This window comes from Bufo bufo, chromosome 5 (genome assembly GCF_905171765.1).
Source record: "Bufo bufo chromosome 5, aBufBuf1.1, whole genome shotgun sequence".
Lineage (NCBI taxonomy): Eukaryota > Metazoa > Chordata > Amphibia > Anura > Bufonidae > Bufo > Bufo bufo.
In genome coordinates, this window is record NC_053393.1 from 109,993,138 (window position 1) to 110,013,995 (window position 20,858).

The 20,858-nt window shown below is 42.0% G+C and overlaps 1 protein-coding gene across 2 annotated transcripts in view; it reads left to right on the plus strand.

Moving 5' to 3' along the window:
• The first annotated feature begins 289 nt into the window (after positions 1 to 289).
• The window catches only part of TRPA1 (transient receptor potential cation channel subfamily A member 1), a 197,657-nt gene continuing 177,088 nt past the window's right edge, over positions 290 to 20,858 (plus strand). For both annotated transcript variants that reach the window (XM_040433354.1, XM_040433355.1), the window contains exons 1-3: positions 290 to 423; positions 525 to 691; positions 14,695 to 14,857. In XM_040433354.1, the coding sequence (XP_040289288.1) occupies positions 566 to 691; positions 14,695 to 14,857 (289 nt within the window). In that variant the 5' untranslated portion in view covers positions 290 to 423; positions 525 to 565. The remainder of the gene's footprint in view (positions 424 to 524; positions 692 to 14,694; positions 14,858 to 20,858) is intronic.

Genomic DNA, 20,858 nt, shown 5'->3' on the forward strand with positions numbered 1-20,858 from the left:
GTACATTCATATCCTTCGTGGGTTAAAAAAGTTACACACTGCAAACTGCAGCAGATAATAGAGTGGGACATTCCTGACTCTTTCAGGGCTCCCAGTAGATAACCATAAAGAACAGCATTTCCTGGTCACTGCAGCCTGTGAGCTAGGGGTCTGCACATGGCATGGCGACCCTAGCACTGATCTCCTGAGTACTGTGCAGAAGTCTCACACATAGCCTGTCAGGACTCGCTCCTGAGATTGACTTCCCATGTCGAGGCGGGACTTGGTGAGGGAGTTTCTGTGCTGCAGCCTCGCATTTACTTACATTATCTAGGACAGCATGCATTGAACACTTCTCATCCCAGTACACAACACTGGACCATTATATTTCCCCCATAGGTCTCGGGAGGCGTTGGAGGTCAAGTTAAGAACCCAGCGGGGAATGTAATTATATTCTTGGTCTCACTGGTACAGACACCTCCAGAACTGACTGCTGCACAATCCTGCTATAATATCTGTGGTGACTCTGACTCTTTTATCTCTAGGAAGAAGAAAATAACCAAGAGGGCTCAACTACAGAAGAAATATGAGGAAATCTATCAGGAGAATGTTCCATCCCCCAGGGGAGAAGGACAGTGACCCATATGATGGGGTCATCCTGAACTCTGACTCCAGCACCTCCATTCAGGAAGACCCACAGCATATATTTAAGGTATGTGAGTTTACGCTGCTGTATATCCCTATGAAGAAGTCATTTTTTACAGTATATCTAGGCTTTTGTGCAAAAAAGTAAATGTAAATGATAGGCATGTACCCACAGGGTAATAGAATTGCTCACTGCTTCGCTGGAGCCTGTCAACACATACAACCTGCTGTCCACATTCAAATAGTGACGTAACATGGATAAGCCAAAATGAACATGAGAGAGTTCACATTTCGATCACATTTCATAAGATGACTTGTCCGACCGTCACAGGAGCACAAGAGTGCATGGCTGCCAACATTGTAGGGCAGCACCCACAGAAAGAGTAGCCCAGAGGCAAATCTCATTTCCATACAGCCCTGCAATTAGATGCCTCCATCTCATATATCACAACTAGTGATGGTCGAATATCTGGAAATTAGATTCAGTCAAGTGATTTGATTTGGGTTTAAATAAGTGCTCCAGTTAGGCTACTTTCACACTTGCGGCAGAGTGATCCGGCAAGCAGTTCTGTCGCCGGAACTGCCTGCCGGATCCGGCAAAACATATGCCGACTGATGGCATTTGTAAGACTATTCAGGATCCTGATCAGTCAGAAAAATGCATTGCAGTACCGGATCCGTCTTTCCGGTGTCATCCAGAAGGACGGATCCGGCATTCCGGCACTAATACATTCCTATGGAAATTTTTTTTATTTTTTTTTAGTTTTTTTGGTCGGAGATAAAACCGTAGCATGCTGCGGTTTTTTCTCTGTCCTGATCAGTCAAAAAGACTGAACTGAAGACATCCTGACGCCTCCTGAACGGATTGCTCTCCATTCAGAATGCATGGGGATAAAACTGTTCTTTTCCGGTATAGAGCCCCTAGGACGGAACTCTATGCCGGAAAAGAAAAACGCAAGTGTGAAAGTACCCTTACTCTGTGGATGACATTATGGGGACTCCTAGGACCTTATGCAACTCAAATCAAGCTATTTAACACCAAAGTGACAGTGACATGTTGTTTAGGACCATGGGTAAACGCATGGCAGTTGGAGGTAAACAAACCACCTTTTTAATAAAACAGTGCACTGTAGTATTTTTTAAGTTTTTTTTTTTAATAGTCCAAAAAATGTACAGTTTTTGTAGGAAATGCTTGTTGGTGTGTATACATGCATACCGTCTTGGGTCATTTGATCGTCTTTCTTAATCTTTCCTGTATTCTGATCGTAAAAAATTGCTAACATCATTTTGAAAAATTCACCCAAATTAAATCACCAAAAATTCTGATTTGTAGTAGTGCCGCGGCTTTCTCTCAGCTTACTGAGCACAGCGTCAAACATCGTACAGCAGCAGTGCTTGTTATCACAGCTGAGCCCCATTCATTTCAATGAGGCTGAGCTGCACCTGCAAGACCTAGGCTAAACTGCGAGAAGACCGCAGCCCTTCTGCGAGTGCCGGTGGCTTCTCAAACAGCTGCTCGTTGGGGGTCCCAGGTGTCAGACCCCCACTGGTCAGATACTGATGATCTATCCAGAGGAAAGGGGTATTCCGGTTTTTAAAGTTATTAAATCTGTGGGGGCCCTACTGGTGCCCCCCCCCCCCCCCGATCATGAGAACAGGGGCCCCGTACCCCCTGCAGCAGGGGCGTTGCTAGGGTCTGAAAACATCCGGGGCACAAGCCCACTATTCCACGCCCCCGTGAAGCCACGCCCCACCCAATGAAGCCACACCCCCATCAGGGGGCATTCACAGTAGTTATTAACCCCTTTCAGCAGTCCACCCTTGACAGTTATTAACCCCTTTCAGCAATCCCCCCTTCAGTGAACGGGGCAACCCCACAGATCATCCCCCGACCCCCCTTTTACTTTAAGGCCTTTCAGCAGTCCCCCCTTCACAGTAGTTATTAACACCTTTCAGCAGTCCCCCATTCACAGTAGTTATTAACCCCTTTCAGCAGTCCCGCCTTCACAGTAGCTATTAACCCCTTTCAGCAGTCCCGCCTTCAGTGAATGGGGGACTGCTGAATGGGGTTAATAACTACTGTGAAAAGCCTAGCCGTCTGGGCAACCCCACAGATCATCCCCCCACCCCCCTTGTACTTGTTCCGCTACTTATTTGCTGCGCCGCCATGAGTTCAGTCACTTCGGTGACATCGGTGCTCAATCCCGTCCTGCGGCGCGTGATCCTGCGAGACCCTTGACCTCCCTTGGAAGGTCTGGCGGGATTATGCGCCGCAGGACAGGATTGAGCACCGATGTCACCGAAGTGACTGAACTCATGCCGATGCAGCAGGAAAGTAGCAGAACAAGTACAAGGGGGGGTGGGGGATGATCTGTGGGGTTGCCCAGGTCCAATCAATATAAAAGATTCCTGGAATAGCCAAAAAATGCTACCAGCAATCCAGCATAACATTCGGGGCACTGGACAAAACATCCGAGGCTCAAGCCCCAAATGTTTTGACCTAACGACGCCCCTGCCCTGCAGCCCCCCTGAAATGAACGCTCAGCTATCGGGCCGCTCCGTTCATTTCAGGGGGCCTGCAGGGGGTCTAGGGCCCTGTTCTTGTGATCGGTGTGGGTCTCGGCGGTAGATCCGCCTACTACTAAACTGATCTTTAATAAACCATATATCATACTTACATTTTACAGTGTTATCTTTAAATTGTCCATTGGCTTTGGGGGTGGGGAACTGAGATCTTTTGTTTTAGGATTAGTTTTCAGTCTGGAATAAAAAATCTGCAATAGAGTACATTAGTTACATTTACACTACAGAGAAAATCAGTGCAAATTTTAGGTTTACAATCCAAAGAAAGCTCTATATATGGGTTTTTTGTGCTTGATTTTGTTTGGATTTGTGGTGGATACCTGAAAAATAGAAAATTTCCAGCATATGCATTTCGTCTTATGTACCGTATAGAAATTGTAAGTTGTGGAATTTAAACACAGTGGGACTTATTTTTTAAAACTAGTCAAATGGTGCTTGAATCTTTTCCACGGTCCCCAACGTAAGATGCAAGATGAGTTCCTGCAATGACTGCAAGTCCCTTCTACTCTTGTTTATTGCAAAACTGGCATAAACCTTTCATAAAAATTAAAAGGGTTTTCCAATATTTTATAACTGATGACCTATCCTCTGGATAGGTTATCGGAATCTGATCGGTGGGGGTCCGACACCCAGGACCCCCACGGATCAGCTACGAGCACTGCTGCCTTCTCAAACAGATGATCGACAGTGGTCTTGGGTGATGGAATACCCTTTTAATGTGTCAGAAAAGCCACTTAAAGAAAACCTGTCATAATAAAATGCAGTGCAATCTACAGCCAGCATGTTATAGAGCAGGAGGGGCTGAGATTGATATATTGTTTTATTGTAAAAGTAAAACATTTTTCAATAAAACCTTTAAATTATTAACTTAAATCTGCTTCTGTGCTTAGAGGGGTGTCCAGGATGTAGATATTGATGGCGTTCTTCTCAGGATAGGCCATCAATATCAAATCGCATGGATTTGACACCCTGCACTCCTGCCAATCAGCTGTTACCTTGTAGCAGTGTACAGAGCTAGTAACCGCAGTGCTGCTTCCATTCACTTCAGTGGGAGCGGCGTTGGCGCTACCAGCTCCATCCGGTGATGACTTCTAGCACGGAGCTACGAGGTAACAGCTGATCACCAGGGATGCAGAGTGTCAGGCCACCATTGATCTCATATTGATGGCCTATCCTGAGGATACACCATCAATATCAACATTCTGGACAACTCCTTTAAGAGTCAAGAAGATGTCCCTATCAGTGATAGTGTTGAGCGTGAATATTCGAATCGCGAATATCGCCACTTCGAGAATTTGCAAATATTTTGAATATAGTGCTATATATTCGTATTCACGAATATGCTAATTGCTAATTTATTGCAAATATCGGCACTTAGCATCATCCCTAGCAATCAATAGGAAAATTGCCTACCCCTTAGTGTTGATCGCGAATATTCTAATCGCAATTTTTTGATCGCGAATATATTACATTGCCGATTTTCGCAATCCAGTAAATAATGAATGGAGATCACGAATTTGCAAATTTATGGCGAATATTCGGGCAAAAATTTGCTACATATTGTGAATTTGAATACTGCCTATGCCGCTCATTACTAGAGCAAAGAGAGCTAACGATCAGTCAGTGAGTAGGACCACCACATGACTTCTAAGCAATGAAAGAGCAGACGTTTAAGTAAATTACATGTTTTCCTGAATCTTTTTCCTAAAACTATACATCAATTTGCTCAACTCCTCCTGCTTTATAACATGCTGCAGAGACACTGAATTCTCATGGTGACAGGTCGCCCTCAGCCTCTTTTAGAATATACACTTGTGGTTGCTATATGGCACTTTCCATAGTTTGAAGTTTAGTTTTTTTTTCTGTATGGAGCTAGAACTGTTCATGCGCTCCTCCAGAGTCCTGGTTTGTTTTTAATCAGATCTCTGTTTGCATGGCCATTTTGATCGAGTTCCAACTCACTCATTACCACATGTCCTATTCTCTCAATTGTCAAGCTGGCTCTAGCAATGCACATTTCTACTCCACTTCTCCACACGTTCTTACTTCTAGTGAAGGAACAAATGGGATCCAATGCATAATGGAATGGCGTACACTGAATTGCGGGACTGTGTTGCCAATTAAAGGGGTTATTCCACAATCTGTCCCTTTTTCCAAATGCCCAATGTCCTCATGAATTGTGGAAATGAACTTCCCCACCCTAAAGTAATCTCACTTTGTCTGCCGTTTTTGCTGCTTTCCACGGCTTGCAAAGTCCTTCTTCTCCTACCATGTAACCACTGCACACTGCATTTCCCAGAAGCACCATATTTGCATGGGCATTTTCATTTTTTTTATTTCATTGGTGGTTCAGAGGAGTCACATGCTTAGCTGCAGCTGATATACGGCCGAATGTAAGGGAGAGCAGGGATGCACAGAGACAGAGAGATGTCCTCTACATGTTCTCCCTGTGCTGAAGACGAGGATACTGTGCTTGCTCTGCATCTCAAAGCATACATCAAATGGGAGAATAGAGAGCAGTGATGTTCTATGGCAGGGCTTGACAAATTTCCTTGGAATCTAGGAGCCAGCTAAAAAAAGTTAGGAGCCAGGCGGAGCAGCGTCATAAAGCCCCCAGTAGATGCCCCCATAGTGCTCCCCCCTACTTCTCCATAGAGGCCCCCAATAATGCATGCCAGTACATAGGGCCCCCAGTAGATGCCCCCATAGTGCTCCTTCCCCTCTTCTCCATAGTGCCCCCCATAATGTGCCAGAATATAGGGCCCCCATAGTGCTTCCCCTCTTCTCCAGAGTGCCCCCCATGTTGTGCCAGTATATAGGGCCACCATAGTACTTCCCCTCTTCTCCATAGTGCCCCCCATATTGTGCCAGTATATAGGGCCCCTATAGTGCTTCCCCTCTTCATAGTGCCCCCATATTGTGCCAGTATATAGGGCCCCATAGTGCTTCCCCTCTTCTCCATAGTGCCCGCCCCCCATATTGTGCAAGTATATAGGGCCCCCACCCCCCTACTTGTCACAGTATTCTTTAAATAATAAAAACAATAAACTCATATACTTACCTTATGCTGCTGTCAGTGATGCGATGCAGGCCTCTTCCGGCCTGTGTCCCGCACTGTAGGCTCAGGCGGTGCGATGACGTAATTGCGTCGCCTGCACCGGCCTTTGATAGGCTACAGGCACTAGGCCTGTAGCCTATCAGAGGAACGGGCAATGGAGACACCTCTCCCGTGCTCCTCCGCACCATTCAGCTGTCTTGCTGTCCTGAGGACGGCGATACAGATGAATATGGGGACGAGCGCTTCCACAATGGAGGCGTTCATCTCCACTCCTGCTGCCTCCAGACAGAACGGGCCCCCCTCCGGCACGCCGCACCCGTCGCCTGTGCACCTTTGAAAATGGGCTGACAAATACCCGAGCGCCAGGACCAAATTCCTGATCGCCATGGCGACCTCGTGCCTGGGATTTGTCGAGCCCTGTTCTATGGGATGAATTCATTAACGTGAGCCTTTCTTGCACTCTATGTTTGTAGGGAGCCCAACAGTGGTATAGCATGGACTAGAGTAGTAGGGTGCGCCACAAAATAACATGTTCTGGTGAGGCATGGTGTAATGTTGACAGCAAACAGGTAGTCCAAGCAGTTTAATCAGATGCAAGCTTAATTTCCAGGTGGGTGTTAAGCATAATGGTTACAGTTCACTCCACATGTAGAGGACACAGATCTTGAACACAACATTATAACCACAAACACAGCACGTGGCAGCTTCCACAAACTCACTTGAAAAACTAGTGGACCCTTGAGATGGTTGAATCTCCTCAAATTCAGCTGGAAGTGGCTGTATTGGTTCCATGCTATGATGCTCCCCGCACACCACCTGAGTGGCACTTCTCATGACCCTTCACTGGACCTACCAGTCTTTTCAATAGGCAATTTGGGACTGTTACCACAACACAACTCCATCATCCTGCAGGCTCATCACTATAGACTCTAACCAGTAAGCTTCCCCCCTTCCACAAGTCACCGACTACACATAACCATGTTGAAAACCACCATCCAGTATCATCATGACTTATCTTGAAGCCACAAACATAGTATGATGAACTATAGTACTACACATGCAAGTATGCAAGTACTACACATTTTGCACATTAATTATAAACTAAACATATTGGTTGAAAGCACAAGCATCGTACAATTCACATGACTGTTTTCCCCCATTAACCTGCCCTAGAAATGGAATAAAATACGAACAAACCACATATCAATGCTTGCAAGTAAAACAGAGGAGCTTTCCATATCTTACAAATAAAAACATCCAACACAATCATAAGAGTAATATGTCCATAACATAAATTTTTGGCATATTGGGTGCAATTACCTTCTAAAGGTTTGCTCTGGAATTCTGTTTTTGTTTAAAGTTTTTTTTATTAGGATTTTGGTATAAATTACCTATCCTCACTCCGGCCAATCAGCTGTTTGAAGAGGCCGCGTTGCTAATGTAAAGGCCATGGCACTGGCATCACGAGTATCGGTCACGTGGCCTAGGCACTGCTCATTTACATTCAAGTGAATTGGTCTAAGCTGCAATACCAAGCACATCCACTATACAATGCATGGCACTGTGCTTGTTACACTATGAGGAGCGTCATGGCCTCTTCAAACAGTTAATTGGGGGTATGGTATTCGGACCCCCACTGATATATTCAGGATCTATCCTTACTATGGGTTAATATCGAACTCATGGAAAACTTATTTAAAAAGGGGTTCTCTAGGATTGCATAGAGAGCTAGGCTATAGCCAAGACATGGCCCACGAACACTGTGTCTGAAGTAGCCCAGCACGTGGTCTTTTTATACTTGGAGATGAATGCTAAGTTGGGGGCAGTTGTTTAGATTTTGCATTGGAATACAGACTTCTAGTAAGCCCTCTGACTTATTCCTATATTTATACATTTTCCTATACTTAATTATGTCTTAATTATGTCTGTGGTGCCTATAAAACATTTTCAGTTCTCTCAACCCCACTGACATTGTCATCTAAGAAATTCAAAAAATATTTAAATAAAAAGAAATCAAAAATAAAAAGTTCACCACTGCGTTTCTTGATGTCAAATCGGCTTCGCTGACCTCCGTGTGATGCAGGTAAATCACAATGAATCAGTCTTTATACAAAAGGTGGTCGTGTTGCCAGGTATACGTCTCAATTCACAAGCTGAAGAGAAGCTGCAATCTTCTTTGACACAACCAGCACACCTGAGTCCTGCCAGATAGTAGCCTTTTCTCAAAGCAAAGTTTCGGGTACATAGTGAAGGGCCGCAAAGTTGAGTTAACGAAACTCTTTTATTATACTCATAATAAAATCGTGAATAACACGCCTTAAATTATCATAAATTCAGGTCCATCAAACACAATGCCTGACCTAGGTTTCGCCAATAAGGCTTCCTCAGGGGCGATCATACCACCCGTCTCTGCACACTGCATTATAAAGGGTTAATCTTCATCCCTTCCCCTTCCTTTGCATACAACACCCACCCTATAAATTATATTCTTTAAAACATTTGATAAATATATCATTGCACATGTTACATATTCTTCCTTAGGACCATAAATAATCATAAAACATACATAAATACTGAATAAATAAGAACATAAAAACAGATCATATCCAATATCAGAATCCAATACAGACCCACTCCTATTCGGAGCGCTGCAGCTGTCCCCAATATTACAAGAAACAATATCCAACACGGTCATACATCCAGCTGCAGACACTCCAAAATCGGTCCATTCTGTACTGTTTCATTAAAATTACCTCCCTCCTATATTCCTTAATTTCATTCATAACTTCTTCCCTAGTCACATGATATCATACCGCCAATAGCTAACCACTATCGGCTACACCCACTTCACACCCACTTTTTACTTGACCAATAAGCAGGGATCTCACACTATTCCACCAGACAGGGCTTCAAATCAAAATCAAAGTTTAAACCACGGGGCTGTAATGTCTTCATTTTGAATATCCATTCCACTTCTCGTCGATCTATCTGTCTCACGGGGTCGCCTCCTCTCCAGTCCAATTTCACCTTTTCCACTCCTGCAAACCACAGACCTCTCGGGTCCTTACCATGCATTTTCTTAAAATGCATCGATACACTATGACTTTCTAACCGTTTCTTTTTTTTTTATTGATCGCATATTTGCCCATATTTAGTTGTCTCACATATTTATGTATATCCCAAAAAATCGCAAACTTGTTTTTTGTTTTTTTTTGTAGGGGCAAACTTAAAATCCTTATTCAATAACCTCTTTTCTGAATCTGTCAGCTGATGGGAGCTCAAATTATATATCCCTTTCATTTCTCCCTGATTTTCTTTGCCTTCGAGCTGTTTTCTCCTTCCTCCCCTCCTTCCTTGGTTAGATTTTCTTTTTTGTGGATTGTTCTTCCCTGGACTTCACCCTATTTTGTCTACTTCTCTCTGAATCCCATTTACTGTTTTTGGGGGAATTCTTTTTGGATCTTTGACTACTGTCCTTATTGCTCGTTTAACTCTCATATCCCTTACTCCTCCATTTGTATACCTTATTACATTTATAATCCTCACATATTTTTATATATTTCTTGTATTTTTTATCCGTACTTCTTTTTCTGATCTTATCATATTGTCCTGACATCTTTGGGACAGATCTCCATATTCCCTTCTGTCTCTATACGGATGCAGATGATGTTTAAATTTCTCAATATTTTCATTAATTTGGACCAATTTTCTTTTCCTTTTCCTTATAATAAACTTCAGCACTCTCATGCCACATTCATCAAAATCCTCTTTTTCTTCTGAGTTAAAAGGCAACTGCCACCTTAATCCCTCATCCCTCAGGGATTTTTCCATCCACCAAATATTTCTCCAGGGCTATGATGTACCAGGTGGTTCTCACCTCCTTAATTAGCTCCTTCTCTAACTCAGAGAAAATAGCTTCTAAGTTGTCAGGATTTTTTTCCACACTCATAGAAGTAAATACTAAATCAAAATCACATTTAAAATTAGATCTAAAATAAAATATATCAGCCATCTGAAATGTAGATGAAATACCCACTAAGGGTCCATTCACACGTCCGTTTTTTCTTTCCTGATCTGTTCCGTTTTTTGCGGAACAGATCAGGACCAGTTCTGGACCCATTCATTTTCCATGGGTCCTGGAAAAAATCGGACAACACAATGTGTGCTGTCCGTTTCCGTTGTTCCGTTCCGCATGTCCGATTAAATATAAAACTTGTCCTATTCTTTTCCGCAAAAATCGGATCCTGGTACAATACAAAGTCAATGGATCCGCAAAAAACGGAAGACATTCGGATGTCATTACGTATGTCATCCGTTTTATGCGGATTCCGTTCCTGGAAATTACATTTTAATTTTTATTTTATTTATTTATTTATTTTTTTCAAAGAAATCCAAACTTTATTTGCTTATTGAAATTTATACATGTTTCTGTTTTTTGAGGATCCGCAAAAAACGGATGACATACGGATGACATACGGAAACATTTTCAGGAACAACGGATCCGCAAAAAACGGACCGAAAATCGGGATATAGAAAAATACTGACGTGTGAATGTAGCCTAATAGTGATTTGAAGAGTTGTCTTGTCCGGAGTTACATCCCAGTGAAAATGGAAAAGAAAGAGAGGGATCAGTTCACATGGTGTGGATTCTGCATTGCATGCAGAAACCGCAGCAAGGATGATAAAAAAAATAGTAGCAGGAAGTGGAGAAGAATATAAAATAAAAGGGGAAATAGGTTGTGAACATATGGGAATAGTATATTTGTTGAAATGCCCCTGTGGATTGTTTTATATAGGGAGAACATTGCGTAAACTTAAGACAAGGATACAGAAGCATATTAACAATATAAAGAAAGGGTTAGAAAGTCATAGTGTATCAATACATTTTAAGAAAATGCATGGTAAGGACCCGAGAGGTCTGTGGTTTGCAGGAGTGGAAAAGGTGAAATTGGACTGGAGAGGAGGCGACCCTGTGAGACAGATAGATCGACGAGAAGTGGAATGGATATTCAAAATGAAGACATTACAGCCCCGTGGTTTAAACATTGATTTCGATTTGAAGCCCTGTCTGGTGGAATAGTGTGAGATCCCTGCTTATTGGTCAAGTAAAAAGTGGGTGTGAAGTGGGTGTAGCCGATAGTGGTTAGCTATTGGCGGTATGATATCATGTGACTAGGGAAGAAGTTATGAATGAAATTAAGGAATATAGGAGGGAGGTCATTTTAATTAAACAGTACAGAATGGACCGATTTTAGAGTATCTGCGGCTGGATGTATGACCATGTTGGATATTGTTTCTTGTAATATTGGGGACAGCTGCAGCGCTCCGAATAGGAGTGGGTCTGTATTGGATTCTGATATCGGATATGATCTATTTTTATGTTCTTATTTATTCAGTATTTATGTATGTTTTATGATTATTTATGGTCCTAAGGAAGAATATGTAACATGTGCAGTAATATATGTATCAAATGTTTTAAAGAATATAATTTATTGGGTGGGTGTTGTATGCAAAGGAAGGGGAGGGGATGAAGATTAACCCTTTATAATGCAGTGTGCAAAGAAGGGTGGTATGATCGCCCCCGAGGAAGCCTTATCGGCGAAACCTAGGTCAGGCATTGTGTTTGATGGACCTGATGGACCTGATTTTATCATTATTTAAGGCGTGTTATTCCTGATTTTTTTGTGAATATAATAAGTGTTTCGTTAACTCAACTTTGCGGCCCTTCACTATGTACACGAAACTTTGATTCCGTAGGAAGGTTGCTTTGAGAAAAGGCTACTATCCGGCGGGACTCAGGTGTGCTAGTTGTGTCAAAGGAGATTGCCACTTCTCTTGAGCATGTGAATTGAGATGTATACCTGGCAGCGCGACCATCTTTTGTATAAAGATTGACTTTTTTGACTCTTATCAGTAGGAAGTTGGCTACTGAGCTATAGGGATACTGTGTGCTGTCATTTGGTGTTTTGTACAAGCCCATAATATGGAGTTTTTCTTCGATTAAGGCTGCTTCTTGTTGATAATAGCTGTGAAATACAACATCCAGTGGAGCATGCCATGATGTTTTTCAGCCAAACTCTTACAGTAAGGCTGTTTTAACCCATTAACAGGGGCAGATTGGCCATAGATCCTACAGGGAAATCTCCCAGTGGTCCGATGCCCAGGGGGCCACTCAAGCCCTCTTGATGGCCGCGGACCATGTACATAATGATCTGATGCTCAACGGCTACAGGTGCCCTCTTGAATTTAACTGCATTACAGTCCTCATGACGGTGATACACTTTCATACTGTGGTTTTGGCGGCTGTATTTTGTGCTGCCCTGTGGTATTTGGTTCTGCTGGGGCGGTATGCTGGGCTGCACTATGGTATTGTAGGCCCCACCTATTTCTGTTGTCGCCACCTACTTGTTTTGTCCCATCTTCTGTCAATTTTGTCCCACTTACAACATGGGGTCACTTTTCGATTTTTTCCAGGGCCACTTTAAAAAGGACCGTTCACCATTCCTGACATGTTTGTTTTAATAGTTAGATGCATTCCCCATGTAATAACAATTCTGGAGCATCTATTCTTATGGCTCTATGTTTACTCCTTTTTTATTTCTACTAGAAGTTATGAATGAATTTTTATTAGCCTTCAGTAAGGGTACAGAGGGGTGGTAACAAGTTGGGGAGTGTACCTGCGCAGACTCACTCTATCAAATCAGTGCTGCCATTTTCAGACTTTGCAGGTACACGCCCCCAACTTGTTACCACCCCTCTGTACCCTTACTGCAGACTGCTAGAAATTCATTCATAACTTCTAGTAGAAATAATAAAGGAATGGCACAACATAGAGCCATAAGAATAGATGCTCCAGAATTATTATTACGTGGGGAATGCATGAAGCTATGAAAAAAGACATGTCAGAAGTGGTTAAAGGTCCTCTTTAAGTTTCCAATCCGCACTTGACCGTTAGTGACGCCCATATGCCTTTTTGCCACAGCTTACTCTAAGAGACCCGTGCAGTGGAGAGCAAGATCTGGGCTTTCACATAAGAGCTGGGTCCCTCCTCTAGCAGCCATGAATGGCAGGATATGTCATCTGGGCTGTTTAACCTCTTAGATGCTGTGGTCAATAGCGACCTTGGCATCTAAGTGGTTTAAAAGGGTTTTCTGAGACTTCACAACTGATGACCTATCCTCTAGATAGGTCATCAGTATCTGATTGGTGGGGGTCTAACACCCATGATCCCTGACGATCAGCTGTTTGAGAAGGCAGCAGCTCTCACAGTAGTGCCACAACCTTCACTCAGCTTTCCCTAGGCCATATGACGTCATGTTAATTGGTAAAGTCTTGGAAAACCCCTTTAACTGGAGGGGACTGCCTCTGTCTCTCATCAGCACCCTACGAGTTAGATAGTGATGTGTCGATGTCTTCGCATGGAAGTCTGGTGCCTAATGAAGGCTCCAGACCTGCCTGCAGAATATTTGTATCAGCCGGCGCCTCTCTATTGCAGCCTGCTGGTGCTGTCAGTATAGCAAAGAAAGTATAATATACTATACTGCATCAGCAATACAGTGTATTACAGAAGCAATCAAAAGATTGCCTGTCAAAGTCTCTTTGTGGGACTTGCAAATGGTTACAAAAATAGTGTTAATAAATAAATAAAAACACAATTTCCTTTCTTCCGATGGAAAAATATGCAAAAATCCTCACCACATATTTATTTAAATTTTATTATTATATGAATTTAAAATGTATGTGACTTTATTGCTGTTTTTCCACATTCCCCATAAAAAGAGTTACAGGGGTTGTCCGGGCTTTTAATATAAAGACCATAGACTGCAGCGGTGAACAGGAAGAGAGAAGGGAGATGGCACATGTGCACTGTGTGTGTTGTCTCTTCATACAGCTGATCGGCGGGGTGCCGGGTGTTGCTTCCCAGTCAATCTGATATTGATGATCTATCCTGAGATTAGGTCATTAATATTAAAAGCCCAGGCTACCTCTTTAATGTAAGGTAATCAGTAAGTTAGGTGTACCTCAAAATGGTGCCACTAAAGCCTGCAACTTTCCTGCAAAAAACATACGACTACATCACCTGAAAAATAAAGAAGTTATAGCTCTTGGAATGTGACAATAAAAAAATGAAAAACATTATCTAAAACTCTAAGGCCCAAAACAGGCTGGTCTCTAAAGGGGATAATGTCTATGGGCACCTTACCTTATTGTGCCGAGCCTTTATACACAAGTGTGTATTGTGCCTAGTACTGTTTCTCGCCAGCTGCATAAATATATGTAGTTTAACTTTGTTAAAACAAATACTTTTTGTTACATCATTCAAAATATTCTTGGTTTGGAGCTATGATGTGAAAGATATGTTTGCTTGTATGTTTGCTTGTATGTATACTGTATATGATGTAAATTATCATTATATTATTATAATTCAGCTAATTCAAGAAGGCCACGTTTGCGGCATCCGGAGTTTCATATTGAAGAATCCTCTAAGTCTGATGGCTAGAGATGATAATGAGGCCACACCACTTCATTATGCTTCAAAACTTGCCCAGTTGGAGCTGATGTTAATGATCATCAATGAGACTTCTGATGAAGGTAATATATTTCTATTTCATCAAATTCTCCTATGTGTGATGATTTCAAGTATATGCATATATTGTCTAATGCATGAAATTACAACTTAAAAAGAAGATCACAGTTTAGAAATACATCTTCCTCTTCAAGCTTTACACATTGCCTCCTTACATAGGCCATAGTCATCCAGGTCCAGAAATATTTTAAAGGGGTTATTCCACAAGAAGTATTACTAGGCACTAAATAGATAATTTCAAACCCATTATTGGTATAATATACAAGCCGTAAACATATTGTTTCTTTAATGTCGTTTACATTTTTTTTCTGTGGCAGCGCCCCCTGCTGTTTATCCTTCTGGTCCACCTTTTCCTGCATTCAGTGCTGGAATAACATGCTCAAAAGCTTCACTGTTCCCCTCCCCCAGTGCTGGCGTAGTGATCTCATTGAGAAGCAGGTGAAGGGGTCCAGCCAGCTTTTATTTATTCATGCCATTTTTAAATTCATAGAAGTATATAGCTATATCTCTCTAGACAGTGAAGAAGGAAATTGTGGTGGCACTAGATACTATATGAATCTCTGGACCTATATGCAGGGGACAATTTAGTATGCAAGTGAGGAATGAGGTATAAAGTGCTAATTGCAATGCATCCAGTGAGATATAGATGTCTGATTGTCTCGTGTGAGCAGCTGCCCACCCACAGAAAGGGAAGAAAGTTCTCCATAAAGAAGAAAATTGAGTAAAAAAGAGTTTTAAATTTGTAAGATAACCTCTTTAATGAATGCACAAATACTGCCAAGAGCAGATAGGGCCAGGGTAAAATAGACACACATGGATCATTTGTATATGCTTTGGGCACTTTATGTTATGTTATGGCCTTGTGCTAAAATAAAAAATAAAATGCTGTTTTTTCCCCCCATCATTCTGCACTCAATACCACATAATGACACAGTGAAACCAGAATGTTAAAACTGTTTGCAAATTTATTGAAAAGGGAAAAACTAAGATATTCCATTGACATAAGTATTCAGACCCTTTACTCAGTACTTGAAGCACCTTTGGCAGCGATTAGTCTTCAAGCTTTTGGGTATGATGACACAAGGTTTGCACACCTGGATTTGGAGATTGTCTGCCATTCTTCCCTGCAGATCCTCTCAAACTCTGTCATTTTCAAGTTTCTCCAGAGATGTTAGATCGGATTCAAGTTAGGGCACTGGCTAGGCCAATCAAGGACATTCACAGAGTTGTCCCTAAGCCACTGTTGTGTTGTAATGGCTGAATGGTGCTTAAGGTCATTGTCTTGTTGGAAGGTCTGAGGTTCAGAGCAATCTAGATCAGGTTATCCTTAAGACTATCTCTGTACTTTGACCAGTCTCCCTGTCCCAGCCTCTGAACCCCCCTCCCCCCCACTGCATGATTTTTCCACTACAATGCTTCACTGTAGGGATGGTATTGGACAGGTCATGAGCAGTGCCTTATTTCCTCCAGATATTACTCTTAATTGAGGCCAAAAATTTCAGTCTTGGTTTTATCAGTCCAGGGATTTTTTTTTTCTCACAGGCTGAGAGGTGCTTTTTTGTAAACTCCAGGTGGCTTTCATGTGTCTTTTACTGATTGAAAGCTTCTTTCTGGCCACTCTCCCATGAAGCCCAGATTGGTGGAATGCTGCAATGATGGTTGACCTTTGGAAGTTTCTCCCATCTGTACACAGAATATTTGGAGCTCAGCCACAGTGACCATTGAGTTCTTGGTTTTAGTTCAGCAGATTATATTTTTTTTTTGTACCAGACATTTTCATCCACACAATCCTATCAGTGAGCTCTCATGGCTTTGTTTTTGCTCTGATATTTGATAATTGTTCTGATAATTGTCAGATGTGAGACCTTATATAGACAGGGTTGTGTCTTTCCAAATCATGTCCAGTCAACTGAATTTACCACTTGACTCCAATGAAGTTGTAGAAACATCTCAGAGATGATCAAGAGAAATGGAAGGCCTTCCGAGCTAAATTTCAAGTGTCATAGCAAAGGGTATCTTAATACTTAAGTCTATGCTCCTTTAAAAATAAATTTTTTGCAGAATTATGTTATTTACATGTGACTTTTTGTGCCATTTTTCTGCCATTATTTGAGGAAAGTTGTGATAAAAATGCTATAGATTTTACAGCAACTTTGCCATAACCACAGATAAAAGTCTGGAAAACCTGTGTATGTAAATACACGTTTAGGGCTCATGCACACGACCGTATGTCCTCCGAGACATAAGGTCCGTGAGCGGGCCATATGTCCCGATACATCGTGCGCACGGGAGTACACAGCATCATAGTTTACTATGATGCTGTGCGCATCGGGCCGCCCTCCGGACTATTGTCCTGCACTCATATGATATTAAGAGTGCGGGACAATAGCCCCGCAGGCGGCCAGATGCGCACAGCATCATAGTAACCTATGATGCTGTGCGCTCCCGTGCGCACGATGTATGCCGCTCTGGGACATATGGCGCGCACGGGAGCGCACAGCATCATAGTTTACTATGATGCTGTGCGCATCGGGCCGCCCGCCGGACTATTGTCCTGCACTCATATGATATTAAGAGTGCGGGACAATAGCCCCGCAGGCGGCCAGATGCGCACAGCATCATAGCAACCTATGATGCTGTGCTCTCCCGTGCGCACGATGTATGCCGCTCTGGGACATATGGCTGAGAGGGCATATGGTTGTGTGCATGAGCCCTAAAGGTATGTTCACATGGCTAAAACCACAGCTGAAAAATCAGTAACAGATCAGTAGATCAGTAGATGACAGATTTGTAATTTGGTGGTGGTTCACAGACAGACAGATGTTCACAAGCATTTTTGAAGAGTTTTTGGTTGAGGGTTTTTCTGCTTCCCCCTTGACTTCTAAGAAATCCACTATCAAATCTACTTCTAAAAGGTAACATGCCAGTTCTGAAGCATTTTAATTAACCACTTCCCATCTGGGCCCTTTGCCCCCTTCCTGACCAGGCCAAATTTTGCAAAACTGACATATCTCACTTTATGTGGTAATAACTTTGGAACGCCTTTATTTATCCAAGTCATTCAGAGATTGTTTTCTCGTGACACATTGTACTTCACGATAGTCATAAATTTGAGTCAAAATATTTCACCTTTATTTATGAAAAAATCCCAAATTTACCCAAAAATTTGAAAAATTCGCAATTTTCTAAATTTCAATTTCTCTGCTTTTAAAACAGAAAGTGATACCTCATAAAATATTTATTATTTAACATTCCCCATATGTCTACTTTATGTTGGCATCATTTTGGAAATGTCATTTTATTTTTTTAGGACGTTAGAAGGCTTAGAAGTTTAGAAGCAATTCTTCAAATTTTTAAGAAAATTGCCAAAACCCACTTTATAAGGACCAGTTCAGGTCTGAAGTCACTTTGTGGGGCCTACATAGTGGATACCCCCATAAATGACCCCATTGTAGAAACTACACCCCTCAAGGTATTCAAAACCGATTTTACAAACTTTGTTAACCCTTTAGGCGTTCCACAAGAATTAAAGGAAAATGGAGATCAAATTTTAAAATTTCACTTTTTTGGCAGATTTTCCATTTTAATCAATTTTTTTCTCTAACAAATCGATGGTTAACAGCCAAACAAAACTCAATATTTATTACCCAGATTCTGCGGTTTACAGAAACACCCCACATGTGGTCATAAACTGCTGTATGGGCACACGGCAGGGCGCAGAAGGAAAGGAACTCCACATGGTTTTTAGATGCCATGTCCCATTTGAAGCGCCCTGATGCACCCTTACAGTAGAAACTCCCAAGAAGTGACCCCATTTTGGAAACTAGGGGATAAGGTGCCAGTTTTATTAGTACTATTTTTGGGTACATATGATTTTTTGATCATTCATTATAACACTTTATGGGGCAAGGTGACCAAAAAATTGGTTGTTTTAGCACAGTTTCTATTTATTTATTTTTTACAGCGTTCACCTGAGGGGTTCAGTCAAGTGACATTTTTATAGAGCAGATTGTTACGGACGTGGCGATACCTAATATGTATACTTTTTCTCATTTATTAAAGTTTTACACAATAATAGCATTTTTGAAACCAAAAAATTATGTTTTAATGTGTCCATGTTCTGAGAGCTATAGTTTTTTTATTTTTTGAGAGATTTTCTTATGTAGGGGCTCATTTTTTGCGGGATGAGGTGACGGTTTTTTTGGTACCATTTTGTGGGACATACGCGTTTTTGATCACTTGGTGTTGCACCTTTTGTGATGCAAGGTGACAAAAATTGCTTGTTTTGACACATTTTTTTTTTTTTACGGTGTTCACCCGAGGGGTTAGGTCATGTGATATTTTTATAGAGCTGGTTTTTACGGACGCGGCAATACCTAATATGTATACTTTTTTTTATTTGTTTCACTTTAACACAATAATAGCATTTTTGAAACCAAAAAAATGATGTTTTAGTGTCTCCATGTTCTAAGAGCTATAGTTTTTTTATTTTTTGAGAGATTTTCTTATGTAGGGGCTCATTTTTTGCGGGATGAGGTGACGGTTTTATTGGTACCATTTTGTGGGACATACGCGTTTTTGATCACTTGGTGTTGCACCTTTTGTGATGCAAGGTGACAAAAATTGCTTGTTTTGACACAGTTTTTTTTATTTATTTTTTACGCTGTTCACCCGAGGGGTTAGGTCATGTGATATTTTTAGAGAGCTGGTTTTTACGGACGCGGAAATACTAAATATGTCTATTTTATTTTATTTTTTCTATTTTTAATTTTTTTTTTTATTCCTTACTTGGGATTTTTTTTTTTTTTACATGTGAAACTTTTTTTGATTTTATTTTTTCAACCCTTTATTTTATTTTTATTTTATTTTACACTTTTCGTCCCCCATAAGGTCATACAAGACCTCTGGGGGACATTTACTTCACTTTTTATTTTTTTTTACACTGTTGATTTCTCCTGTAACTGGGGCTGACATAGTAGCCCCAGTTACAGAAGAAATGCACCCCTATAGAGGCTGTACAGCAGCAATCCTGCGCTGTACAGCCTCACAGCAGGGCTGATCGAGGTCTCTGAGAGACCTCACACAGCTCATGCACTCTCCGGTCACGGCGGTCACATGACCGCCGGGCCGGAACAGGAAGCGCACAGCGCTTCCTGCTCTGCAGACACAGCGCTCGGTGAGCGCTGTGTCTGCAGCGATCGTGAAGGCAGGGACACCTGGGCACTGTCCCTGCCTTATCTCTGGGTTGCCCTGCTGTCACTGACAGCGGGCAACCCGATCAGCAGCTGCACGATTAGCGTGCAGCTGCTATTTCTGACAGGACGTTTTAAAACGTGCTGTCAGAAATAGACGTCCACCCATAGGACGTTTATATCCTATGGGCGGACGTGAGGCGGTTAAAGTCAATAGGCAAACTGTTCGTGGAGTCTTGAATATGAATTTAGCAGCAGAAAATGTCCCATTTCCGCTGCTGAATCAGTGGCATATTTTAGCAATGTGAACATACCCTTACGGCCCTCATACAGATAAGACAGAAGTCGTCAGAATTCCGAACCCTTTATTACAATTGGGCCTGGCCAACTGGCCTAAACACCATTTACACAAGCCAACTCAGCACGCAATTACCTTTTCATTAGAGGAGGTGAGTGCTGCATTCACATTCAGCAATCATCTCCTCTATATTGGGGCAATCAATTGCTACTGTGATTGCTTGTCCTCAGTTTCTGAGCAGCAAATGTCTGTTTACACAAAACAATCTTGCTGCCCAGAATTGTTAATTGAGGTATCTGCATCAAAGATGCATTCCTGCTAACAACCTAAGGCCTCATGCACACGACCATTCCGTTTTTTTGCATTCCGGTCTGCAAACCGCGGATCCGCAAAAAATGGAAGCCGCCCGTGTGCTTTCCGCAATTTGCGGAACGGGCGGCCCATTGTAGAAATGCCTATTCTTGTCCGCAAAATGGACAAGAATAGGACATGCTGTCCGCATCTTTTGCAGCCCCA